Source organism: Spermophilus citellus (genome assembly GCF_964194105.1).
Source record: "Spermophilus citellus genome assembly, chromosome: X".
NCBI classification, from domain to species: Eukaryota; Metazoa; Chordata; class Mammalia; order Rodentia; family Sciuridae; genus Spermophilus; species Spermophilus citellus.
The window spans coordinates 70,574,035-70,587,656 of NC_138190.1; the positions used below are offsets into that span (position 1 = coordinate 70,574,035).

A 13,622-nucleotide genomic window follows, 5' to 3' on the forward strand; every position below is an offset into this window, starting at 1 on the left:
AATCCTTCATTGTCTTTTTGGTCATTGCATCCTGTAATTTTTCCAAAAATGACAAGAAAAACACCTATCATGAATGCTCCAAATATATTCACTGATGGGTCAAATAATGGTACAGCAGCAATAGTTACACCTGATCAAACTTTTACATTTTTAGTACCCAAACAATCAGCTCAAAAGGTAGAGCTTAATGCAGTATTACAAGCTTTTGTGATGTTTAAAGATTCTGTATTTAATTTATTTTCTGATAGTCAGTATATAGTTAATGCTATAGTATCCCTTGAAGATGCTGGTAGGATTTCCCCTTCTTCTACTGTTTTCTCTTTGTTTTCCACTATACAAAGTTTAATCTGGGACAGAAAAGATCCATTCTTTATAGGACATATCAGGGCACATACAGGATTGCCTGGAGCCCTTAGTTTGGGCAATGATGTAGCAGATAAAACTACACATGACGTACATATTTTCTCTACACTAGAAGAAACTACAAATTTTCATAAAAGGTTCCATGTCAATGCTAATACTTTACAAAAGCGTTTTAAAATAACTAAGGAACAAGCTAGACAAATAATAAAACAATGTCAAAATTGTGTGACCTTTTTACCACAAGTTAATCTTGGAGTCAATCCTAGAGGATTGATACCTAACCATATTTGGCAGATGGACATCACACACTTGCCAGAATTTGGAAAATTAAAATATTTGCATGTTACAGTTGATACTTCTTCTGGATTTTTGATGGGCTCCCTTCATGCCGGAGAAAAAATTAAAGATGTTATAGCTCATTGCTTACAAAATTTTGCCACTGTGGGCATTCCAAAACAGTTAAAAACAGATAATGCCCCTGGTTATACTTCTACCTCTTTTAAACAATTTTGCTCATCATTTGGCATTACTCATATAACAGGAATCCCATACAATCCACAGGGACAAGGCATAGTTGAAAGAGCTCATCAAACTATTAAAATGTACTTATTAAAGCAAAAAGACGGAATTGGGAAGGGGTATATATTCCCCAAAGATAAACTTAAAATAACCCTTTTTACTCTAAACTTTTTAAATTTGGATTCATCAGGACTTAGTGCTGCAGAAAGGCATATGTGTCCAAAAAATGTACATAAGCCCAAGGTACTTTGGAAAGATATTCTAACAGGACAATGGAAAGGTCCTGACACAGTAATTGTCTGGAGTCGGGGGCCTGTTTGTGTATTTCCACAGGGAGAACAGCAGCTGATTTGGATTCCAGAGAGATTAACTAAAGCGATTTCTACAGACCAAAAAGAAGATGATTTGGCTCAAATCCATAACAGCTGATATCCAAAACTCCAATTTGGCTATCCTTACATCTGCGACAGAACCAGGATGCTTTTTTCAATATCTATTTTATTATTGCCCTTTCTCATATCATGAAGTTCTATTTTGTTTTTTGAGCTCATACAGACCTAGGTTAATGTTTTGCTGATCAGTTCTATTTTTTTTTTGACTATAGAGTTTTAAACATTGCAATGGAGATTTCACCTGTAAAAAGTTATAAGGCCTTTACTATTATGTTATGTGTTGTATGTATTATATTATGTGTGCACACTTGTGTTTTGTGTTATATGTTTGAATGTACGTGTGTCCATATATCATATATGATGAGCGCTCATGAAAAAATGGATCCAAATATTTTTTTTATTCACGTGATTTAAATGGTTTAATTTAAATTGGGTAAATAACTATTAAGAATACATCCCAAGACATACATCCTGAGACTCTATGATTTCCATACGGTAAGGACCCAATTCCTTCCTGCCTTACTGTGGTTAAACCATGCATAGAGAGTGACTAAACAAAGTTTAAATATTTTTATGGTTTAGGTCATCACTAGCTAAGTTACTTTCTTTAGAAAAATTAGAAATTTCCAATATCATGGGTATTTGGGATTCATTCATTCAACAATTAATTCTTAAGTATCCACAATGAGTCAGGTACTGTGCTAAAGGGTGGGAATACAGAGATGAGCTACACACTTATAGTTCCTGTGTTCAAAGAGCTTCAGTTATAGAAGCTGGCTTGCAGATTGCTGAGGCTATATTATATCTTCAGTTTTCAAATATTTATGATAAGTTTAGATTTCTCCAGTCTTCTACCAGGTTTTCTTTTATGTAGCTTTTTTCCCATCTGATTTAGCTTATTAGACTTTTGTTATTTAGCACATTTTTGACCCAAATGTCCTGACTTTATCTCATTAATGCTTTTCTTCTATGAAATCTCTTATGAAGCTCCTTCTATTCCTTCCTGATAATACATGGAAATAGATATAGTGGCTCACATACCAGGCCCTACTCTAGACATTGGAAATGCTTCAATAATTATGGCATAGTTTTTGTTCTCAAAAAGCTCTCAGACTAGAAGGATAGACTGGCCTATAAGCAAATAATTATGCTATAATATAATATAATGTATCCCATAGTAGATACAACACAACATTATAGAAGAATAAAGAAAGGATAATTCATTTTGCCTGTTGAAGGCTTCACTGAGAAGGTGATATTCAGTGTGGATTTATAATATTAGTACACTTTACCACATAGAGAGAACATGAGCAGAAACAATGAGATGTGAATATGTTTAGAAAATATGATATTGTCCAAAGTACTACTTCAGATCATGATGTCAGAGGAAAGTCTGAAAAGATTAATAGGGGCCAGGTTATAAGGGACTGTCAATGGCCTTCATGATGGCCCAATCAACATTATGACCCCTGTGTGTAGGGAGGTATTGAACTCTCTGATTGATTGCCTGGTTCTAAAACCATGGCAAGTACAGCTCTCCCCTCTATGGGAGCCCTCTGGACATCACTTAAGTTGTCTGCTCACTTTCTGCCTCCACCATTACCTAGTGGCCATCTGGTCCACTAGGGGGCACTATCCTGGCCAATCATTGGAAATGTTCCTTTCAAGTTACATTCATTCCATGATTAATCCTTTGCTGGTGTTCACATAGGAATTCACTGTGATACTTAGAGTATGGAGCAAATGTTTGAAGTATTAGGGTATCTCAAAAACATTTACAGGGCTGGGAATGTGGCTCAAGTGGTAGCGCACTCGCCTGGCATGCGTGTGGCCCGGGTTCGATCCTCAGCACCACATACAAACAAAGATGTTGTGTCCGCCGAGAACTAAAAAATAATAAATATTAAAAAATTCTCTCTCTCTCTCTCTCCTCTTTCACCCTCTCTTTAAAAAAAAAAAAAAAAACATTTACAGAGATGTGGAGAGAGGCAGAGGGAGACAGATTGTATTGTGGGGGAGAGGATGTGGATGAGGAGAAAAGATATGGGGACTGAATTTTTGAGGAGGAGAAACTGGCTGATGCTATTAAGAAAGCAAAGGCTTTAACTGCCATCCATCTGTTCTTTTACTTTTCTAGGAAGCAATGACCATGAAACCAGATAGCCTTGTTCCTATGTGTGCTCTTGGGACTTTTCTCGAAAATGCTTCTCTCATTTATCCTTCCTGGAAGAAACAACCAAAACAGGTGGCAATGATTCAAATCCAATTTCCATTTTAATCAGTTACCTTCTGAGCATTTCCTATGAAGTTTTGATTTGGTCTATGAATACAACAACTCCTAAAAAGGCATCTCCCAATCTGATATGCTCCCAAACCAAATCAGCCACCTTTCCTGTAGTAACAGCATCTTTCTCTGCCATACTGAAGAGTTTGAACTTTATCCTATAGAGCAGTGTTTCTGAGACTATATCTATAGGAACTCTAAATGTTCCATGAGATTTTATTTGAAACAAGGGTTCCATTTTCAGATACACTGGGAAATAGTACATTATCCCTTTTGGAAAATCACAATGTCCATTAGTATAATAAAGACTATAAAATATAGCCTGAGGTTGTAGCTCAGTGGTAGAACACTTGCCTAGCACATGTGAGGCACTGGGTTTGATCCTCAGCACTGCACAAAAATAAATAAGTAAAATAAAGGGATTGGGTCCATCTACAGCTAAACAAATTTTAAAAGACTATTAAATACATTAATAAATATATCTAACTTTATTTAATCCATCAACCACCAAACTTAATCTTACCATTTTTTTGTGAGTGTGCATTAATCATTAATGACTAAGGAATGTTATTGGTACATAAGCACAATTTAGGATATTCTGGTAGAAGCATTTTAGGAACAATAATATATTTTAAGCAGCAAAGTGACTTGTTGGATTTAAGTTTTAGCAAGATTACCCTGGAAGTAGTCTGCTGGATGGTGAGATTAGAGTGAAATTTACTAGAATAGAATAAAAATTGTCAAGGAATTTTGGTGAGGGCCTTGACTAGGTGGTGAAGGAGAGAAGGAGAAAGGGCACTGGTTTGATTAATATTTTGGGGGTGGGTACTAGGGATTGAACTCAGAGGCACTCAACCACTGAGCCACATCCCCAGCCCTATTTTGTATTTTATTTAGAGACAGGGTCTCACTGGGTTAGCTTAGCACCTCGCTTTTGCTGAGGCTGGCTTTGAACTCACGATCCTCCTGTCTCAGCCTCTAGAGCCAATGGGATTATACGCGTGTATCACCACACCCAACTGGTTTGATTAATATTAAGGTGGTAAATTTGACAGGACTTGAGGATAAGATAGAAAGTTGGGAGGAGAGATGATTTACCTGGTATTGGGTACACTGAGGGTCAGGTGTTTGATCCCCAGCAACTTTGATCAAATTACTAAATTGGATATATTGGGCTATTGCTTACAAGGTAAACCTGGATTAGAAATACATATTTCAGGGGGCTGGGATTGTGGCTCAGCAGTAGAGCCTCGCCTAGCACAGGCGGGACCCAGGTTCGATCCTCAGCACCACATAAAAATAAAGGCATTGTGTTGTGTCCATCTACACCTAAAAAATAAATATTTTAAAAATACATATTTCAGACCTGAGGTAATATAAAGTGAGAGAAGAGGGTGAGATCCCACCAAGGCCCAATATTAGAGAGTTAAGTGAAGAAAAAAAAGGCTAATAGTATAAATGGTCTTTGAGCATTTTGTCATTTGCATTTGAAATGTGCCTCATATGGTTGCCTTGTGAAGGAAGAGACATCTATGTTTTTATTTACTCTTTTTATATTGTAGAATGTAGCCTTTAGAAACTTTTTGACAGAATTTAGTAAGGACTAAAAACGTACATATCAAGTGGATAGTTGCAAATACCTTGAGATTATGAAGTCAAGGGATCATTATGAGGACAAGGTGACCTATGCACATGCCTATGCCAATTGAAAAATGATCCTGAGTAAGGTATCTTTTATCTATCCAAAAGGCATGCTTGGTAGTGATGCAGGCATAAAGTAAGACTTGGTATTTTTTTGGTACTGGGGATTGAATCCAGGGTTGCTTAACCATTGAGCCACATCCCCAGCCCTTTTTTATTTTCCATTTTGAGACAGAGTATCACTAAGTTGCTTAGGGCCTCACTAAATTGATTAATCTAGCTTTGAACTTGTGATCCTCCTGCCACAGCGTCCTGAGCCGCTGGGATTATAAGTGTGTGCCTCCACTCCCAGGAAGACTTCATATTTGAGGACAGTAGATTCTCACACAAAAACTTGTACATGAATGTTTATACTAGCACTATATATAATAGCTAAAAAGGTGAAACAGCCCAGATTTCCATCAACTTCTGAATGGGTAGTCAAAATGTGGTATATATGAACACTGGAATATTATTCAGCCATAAAGTTTATGCAGTGACGTGGAGGAGTCTTGAAAAACAACCACAAAAGACACATATTGTATTGTTCCATTTATATGAAATGCTCAGAATTGGCAAGTTCATAGAGACAGAAAATAGATGACTGGTCATCAGGGGCTGGGGGGAGTGGGCATTGACTACTAATGTTTACTGGTTTTTTTGAGAATGCTGAAAAAATTCCCAAACTAGATAATGGTGGCAATTATACAACTCTAAACACTGCTGAACTTTGCACTTTTAAGCAAATAAACATATGATATGCAAATTATATCTCAATTTTAAAATTGTATTAAGATTTTAAAAAATGGAATAGGGGCTGCATAGCCTTCATTTGAGTTCTTCAGAACCTGGGGTGTCAGGCTCAGAGAGGAGAGCCAGGAGAATAAAGTGAGGCTCCTCAGAGTCAACTCCTGAGAAGGCAGCACTGTGGCTAGGACTCCTAATGCCCTTCCCTAGCACACACAGCCTTCCTTCCATTTCTTATGTTAGCAGCAGGTGAGTCCCGTCTCCAAGGCAGGTGCTCCTACATGCACTCAGGTACATAGTCTCTTCAGTTACAAGAAAAGCAGCTTCTGTGCATCTGAGCAGCCATATTGGGTCTTATGCTGGTCAAAAAGTTTGTGCAGTGCATCCATATAGAGTGCATGGTATTTGTCCACTATCTCCTGGCTTGGCTTTTCAATTTGGGGAAGTGGCAGAGGCTCACCAACTGCCAAGAGAAATGGGAAAAGAGAAGGGTGAATATGCTAGAATCTTCTCTTCCTTTCTCTCCTTTCCTGGGCCCCACCCTCTGGCACTCCAAGTCAACTCCCAGTTTTTCCACCACTACCACCAGAGGAAGCAGGTGGAGGCTGGGTCCGTTGGGAGGCTGATGTAGAGGTTGCAAAAGAGGTGTAGTGACCTTGGAGCTGAGAGCAGAACTCACCCACTGTGACAATAGGCCGGCTATATGGTAGGAGCCCAAGGGAGCCTTGACGGAAGCCTTGTCCATAGAAGACACAAAAATAGAAACCAAAGATACGGCGGAAGAAGCTCTGGAATTTGTACATCCTGCTGTCCTGATGGAATACCACCTGGTCATACACCTCAGTTTCTCCAAATGTGAAGGTTGGGACCAGATGAGCCCTGTAGGAAAAACCCAATTTATTTCCCAAACACACACCAGGGTGGGAGTCTCCCTGAAAGAACATTTATTCATAGCCAGGCTCCCATCTTTCTTGGGGGGTACTGTAGTACCCAGGGGCAATTTACCACTAAGCTACATCCCCAGTCCTTTATTCTTTTTTGAGACGAGGTCTCACTAAGTTGCTAAGGTTCTTGCTAAGTTGCCAAGGCCTCAAACTTGAGTCCTACTACCCCAGCCTTTGAGTTGTTAGGACTACAGGTGTATGCACTGCACTTGATGGGCTCCCATCTATTATGATAAAATCCCAGTGACTTAAAACAATCCTGTTTGCACTACACAGGGCTCCCCTATTTAGTATCTTTTTTTTCCTGAAATTTTTGAGGCCAGAGAGAGTGTTTTCTTTGGGCTAGTATTACAAGGACAAGATACGGGGATGCAGGGAGGGAAGAGGAGTTTGGTAGAGCTCCCCAGAGACCCACACTGTGAAAATCTTCTAGGAGGTGCCAAGGAGGGGAACACCTGACTCTTTCGGTTAGAAATCATAGAGAAGATGAGGGTACCTTTGCATAGATACACATATATGATATGTTCCTCACTCAAGGGGACTATGCATAAGATATTAGATTGTGGGATTAGAGCAGAGAAAAATTGTTTCCCTTCCAGAGAATATGATAATCTACCCTGAACAGTGCCCTAGGTAGAGAATCAGGCTCCTTAAGTTCCTTAAATGAGAGAAGAATAAAAAAAACACACTCTTTGTTGTACACATCTTTGTGAGTTACTAATAACAATCTCTCAGCACCTTGACATATGTTACCTTACTGGCTCCTCACAGCAAAGACAATGGAGGACACAGTGGGGGATCCAGGGCCCAGTTTCAAAAGGGAAAGTTCACTCAAACAGTCAGGGTATGGCAGGACTTCAACTAGAATCCAGGACTCCCTGTTCAAGCTCAGAGCTCTCTCACCTGCATCCTATTCTAGTCTGATGGCAGGTTCTTGGGTAAGATCCTTAGATACACTTCCCTCTTCTCTTCAGTGTACAATAGGATAATCATCCCTCTCTCTGGGGAGCTGGATGCTAAACTAATGGAGGCACCCTATACCTTCAGCATCAGATTCCTTCTGTGTATCTCTTAAGTCAGAGTGGTTTACATGTATTGGTCACTTATTATATGCCAGGCACATGGTAAGTGCTTTATGTGGATGAATTTTTTCAAAGCCCACAATCACTTATGGAACAGTGACAATGATTAGTAGTCACATTATGAAGATGAAAACATGAAGCCTCAGAATGGTTAAGTAACCCACCCCAGGGTGCATTGTATGTCATGGAGTCAGGATATGATTTATTAATTATTATTATTTGCAGTGCTGTGGAAAGAACCCAGAGCCTTGTGCATTCTAGGCAAGCTGTCTACTACTGAGCTACACACCAGCCTGTGCCACAAGTATTTTAAATCAGCTCCTACACACAAACTCACTCAACTGTAATGCCTTCTGCACTTCCCATTAATAGACAGATGAAGATTATATCTATCAGTCATTATAGAGATCATGTGGGTATCATCAGTATACTAAGGCAGCCCTAGCCCCTGACATTGAACCTGGGCTTATGGTTTGGTTTCTGGGAACTGGTCCAGCTAGCTCAGAAAGAGTGGATGACATAAACCTTTTGGAAATTCTACACCCATTTTCCTACTCATTTGTAAGTTCCTTGAGGGAAAGATTGTATGAGATTCATCTTGGAATAACCTACAGGGTCATGCTTCTCAGACAGGGTGACCCACTCCTCTGAGGAGGACACCTACCCATGCTGGAGGGCTGTACGCACAAACCCCTTGCGCTTCTGGAGGATGAGAGTGGTGGTGTTGGGCACACTTTGCAGGGCCTCTCCCACTCCTCCCACTACAATGCCCACGAGGTTGCCAGTGCCATGGCTCAGCAGGTAGTCGATGGCTGGCTGGCTCACAGAGCACACACCTGGAGAGAATCAAGCAGAGACAGGAGCAAACTGATTAGGAGAGAAGAGGGCTATGGGCACATTTCACTTTGAGGCAATATATCCATTTTGAAGGAGGCACTGGGTGGAAGCTGCAGCAGGAAGATTTTTAGTGGGATAACCAGAGGATTTACAGAATCCCAACTTGGATTCTGTTATTTCCGTGATAACAGCAGCTATTGTCTGTTGAGCACATACTCTGTGCCAGGCATTATATTGAATGCTTTACTTACAATTTAGTCACCATACCATGTCTGAGGTCAGATTATTACTATTAGCACCATTTTACAGATGAGGATACTGAGGTCAGCAGAGATTATCTAATTTGTGCAAGATCACACAGCAAGTAACAGAACCAGGAAGATTCCAACCCAGGTAGATTCGTTCTGAAAAATATGCTTTGGACTACTGTGCTGTGATTATGGGGAAAGGGGGCTTAAAAGGGATGTTTCTAAGCATGGAAATGGATCAGAAGCTCCAGTGAGTGTTATCAGAAGCACCTTTGGCCATGAGATAATCCCTGATAAGGGGGATCTTGAAAAACCAGGACAGAGTGGCCAAATGAGGAGTGATGCCTGGGAAGGTCTTCGAGAAGCCTGTGGCCTCTGTGCAGAAGTTACAGAAGGCACCAAAGGTCAGGAGACCATGAGGGTGAACCCCCATGAGGTAGTTGTGCTGGGGTGGCAGGTCTTTAGTCTTCAGGATCTGTAGTCATGGAGAGAAATGCCAAAAGATTGGAATGAGCTCACATGGAAAAACCAAGGTGAAGACACTCAGGAATCTAGGTGCTTTCTGAAACAGCTTTCCAATAGATAGAGCATATATGGGTTTCATGAGGCCCAGGTGTTGGGCTTCTCTTTCCTGGGGCAACAGAGCAGAATCTAGGCCAGCTAGAACTCCCAAGTTTCTTGCCTGTGGCCGTTAAGTACTCTCAGCCATTTATGTCAGTGTTCTTGATACATGCTGTCATTTTCTTTGAGTGCTGTTACCTGATGCAGGCCAGGAAGCTCTGTTCTAAAAATTGGGGCAGAATTCATGAATCTCTGTTCAAATAAATTCCTTTTAAAAAAAAATTTTATAGTTGTAAATTTTTTATAGATGCCTTTACTTATTTTTATGTGGTGCTGAGGATTGAACCCAGTGCCTCATGCATGCTAGTCAAGTGCTCTGCCTCTGAGCTACAGCCTCAATCCTCAAATAAATTCTTTAGAATTAGAAAATAAATAAAAATAAAAATCAGAGCAGTCATCTACTGCAAAGAGTGCCCAGAGGATGAGCAGAACAGTACATTTCTGGAACCTCTTCCTGGTATTGTCTCCCCACAAAACCTTTTAGTATTGACCTAGGTGACTTTTATTGAACCTTGAATACCCTGTATACATTTCGCCATCTCTGGGAAACCTTTTCTTAGTATCCTCCATCTGAACTACTTCTATGCCTTGTAGCAAACTGTGATTATATATGCATCTGTCTTTCCCATTAGATGTGAGCTCCTTGATGGCAGAGAATTGCATCCTATCTACTCCACTTTACCCCAAATAAGCGGGTCAGAAGAAGATTTAGATCCATGTTTGTTAAACTGAACTGAACTCTATTTGCCCTCCATCTGTGTCATCTGGCAGGTTATGCCAAAGGTGTCCAAAATATCCTAGCAGAGTGCAGAGGATCCTGAGGTTATCTAACATGGACTGAAACTCCTCTAAGATGGACAACCCTAGTTATTTGGTATAAATAACAAATACTGGAATTTGGGAATCTGTATAAGACATTGAATAAGAGACACTTACTGTAATGGGGAAATAGTCCCTGATGTGAGTCCAGACACACCAGTTCCTTACCCAGGCTGAACGCCTGCCACCTGAGACAAAAATGCCAGAAGGAGATGATATCAGTATGTGCCACTCCATAACTCTCACTTACCCAGGCTTCCCAGGCAGCTTGGAAGGGTCATGGCTCTGCTAGAGAGGTGGGAAGGAAGAGACCTAGGAATGTCCTGGCTGGTGTCGCTCTTGTGGCTCTGAGAACTTGGAGGAAGGTATGAGGTGCAGGAGTCAGCATGCAGGGGTACAGGTTAAGATGGAGCATTTCTTCTAGGTCCACTAGTCTTACCTTGCTCTGGGGTCTTCCAGTCCAAGAACAACCAGACAAAGTAAAATGCTGGCAGTGGCCACAAGGATGTAAACAGCAGGTAAATGAACAATGGCTGCAAGATCCAAACTGATGAGGGATCATGTCAGACCAAATTTGTAGTGCCCGCAGAACTTGACCACCATGTCTAGTCCCATTACCAGCTCTTTGTACTACCCATAATTCTGGAACTGGCCCTCAGCATATTCCAGGCTCTGACCATCCATCATCCATGGCTACCCATGCTTCAAAAATTTCTTCTATCATTTACCATATACAAGTCTTACTTCTCTTCCTATTTCTTGTCCCTTTCCCTCTACCTCCCTACTCAGTCACCATCCCATACTCCTGATCTCTTCTTGCCACCAGCTTTATTTTTTTTTTACTTCCACCCCCATTAGGAAAACATTTTTTTTCTTCTTGTCTCCCATCTCCCTTCCTACCCATCATCCATGAACCCTTGTTAAGCCACTAACCCACTCTCCCTTACATCTATACTATCCATCTCTCTATACCTGCTCCACCTAACATCTCCATCTCTCTGCTGTTTCCTACCCACCATTCTTGTCCTTTTGCTCATTTACCAGTCCTTCCATTCTCCTCCCTCATGCTACCCCTTTCCCAGAGTATTAAACTCTGTGGTTCAAACACAGACTATACTTCTCTAACTCTGTAATACTAAGGGTTTCTCTGTCCCACTCCATATTATCGTAAGGGAGCACTCCCTGGGTCTCATTTCTCCTCTCTATATAGGGAGGGTTAAGAAGTAACTGAAATTACTTGGATAACTCATGTCCATCATGACCCTGTGCCACCTCCTCCCCTTCTCTCACTAGGCCCTGGGGCTGTATCTGTTCCTTCTCCAGAGATTCCTTGACTCTACTCTCTAGTACCATCTCAACTGATCAAAAGTCTGGAAATGAGACTTCCCATGAAATCACCCAAGATCTGGCCCTGTCTTCTGACTTGGGCTTCTTGCTAGGTCCTAGGTCAGTACTTACAGATAGCAAGGTAGCTCAAGGGCCAGTGCAGAAGACTCAGACTCTGGAAGTGATTAGGCTGCTTAGAACAAGGCATGATGCCCAGGAGCCTAAGGGAGACAAAGATCCCAGAGCAGTGTTCCAAGGAAAGGTGGAAAGATGAGTCTCTGGAAGCTCACTCAATAGTGAATGTATATAATGACTATGAGGAGTTGGTGCCTGCCCTCTCCCCTCCTTGTCCTACCTCACTCCCACCCACTGTAGGGGCAGGCTCTAGAGTACTGAGGACTGCCCCATCAGGTCAGGCCCTGCCCATCTGCCCTTTGACTCTCTTTCCTGAGATTATTAGGACATCAGATTGAAGAAAGGGGAGAATAACTGCCATCTTGTCCAATTGACCCAAAGACCCAAAAAGGGGAAAGCCCCTTCAAAGGGCACTCAGAGACCATAGGGGTTATGAGTTTAGGGAGATGATTTGTGGGGAAAAAGTTCTGAAGAGGTCATGGGGGTGAGGAACACCAGTGATTAGGTCTCTGCTGCCCTGAAGTAGTCCAGTTTTGGTATACCCTACCCCCATTACTTTTAATATAAAAATTTCCAAATATACACAAAACTAGACAATGCAACAAAATTTCATGTTCATCTTCAGCAACTACTGTTCAATCCTAGCACTGAAAAAAAGAAAGACCAAAAACCAAAACATAAGGAAACAACAACATAAAATATATATATATATATATATATATATATATATATATTAAACTTTTGTCATACTGATTTCATCTATCTCCCCACCTCCAACCTTTTTGGGGGAGTATTTTGCACAATTCTAAACCATCAGATATTTTATACCTAAGTACTTCATTATGCATCTACAAAAATACAGATATTATCTTCCATAATAATATCACAACTATCACCTTTAGCAAATCCTAACAGTTTCCTAAAGATTTAGATTTGCTAAAGGTGATAGTTTTCTAACAGCATCTATACCAAATCTGTGTTCAAATGTCTTTATAGTTCACTCTAAACAAGGTTCATTGGTTATCTTTGGATGTTATGCATCTCTCTTTCTTTTTTTTCCTCTTTCTCATTGTAAAATAGAACCTAGAGACAAAATAAAAATACTTACAACAAATGTATAGCTTAATAAATTATTTTTTAAATATTTATTTCTTAGTTGTAGTAGGACACAATACCTTTATTTTATTTATGTATTTTTATGTGGTGCTGAGGATCGAACCCAGGGCCTTGCATGTGCTAGGTGAGCACTCTACCACTGAGCCACAACCTCAGCCCATTAATAAATTATTATTAGATTAAAAAACCTTATAAGCTGGGTGTGGTGGCACACACCTGTAATCCCAGCTACTTGGGCGTCTGAGGCAAGATGATCACAAGTTTGAGGCCAGTCTCTACAACTTAGCAAGACTCTGTCTCAAAATCAAATTTTACATGGTGGCACATGCCTATAATCCTAGCAGCCTAGGAATCTGAGGCTGGAGGATCATGAGTTTAAAGCCAGCCTCAGCAATTTAGCAAGGCCCTAAGCAATTCAGCGAGACCCTGTCTCTAAATAAAATATAAACAAGGGCTGTGAATGTGGCTTAGTGGTTGAGTGTCCCTGGATTCAATCCCTGGTACTAAAA

General features: G+C 40.6%; 1 protein-coding gene across 1 annotated transcript; it reads right to left on the reverse strand.

Annotated features, from left to right (window-relative positions):
- Positions 1-6,293: 6,293 nt before the first annotated feature.
- On the reverse strand, positions 6,294-12,070 carry AWAT1 (acyl-CoA wax alcohol acyltransferase 1; the record flags this gene model as incomplete). Its single annotated transcript, XM_081278132.1, has 7 exons — positions 6,294-6,448; positions 6,665-6,864; positions 8,676-8,847; positions 9,367-9,571; positions 10,654-10,724; positions 10,976-11,083; positions 11,995-12,070. The coding sequence occupies 7 exons, from the start codon at positions 12,068-12,070 to the stop codon at positions 6,294-6,296; spliced, it is 987 nt and encodes a 328-aa protein (XP_081134258.1).
- Positions 12,071-13,622: the final 1,552 nt, after the last annotated feature.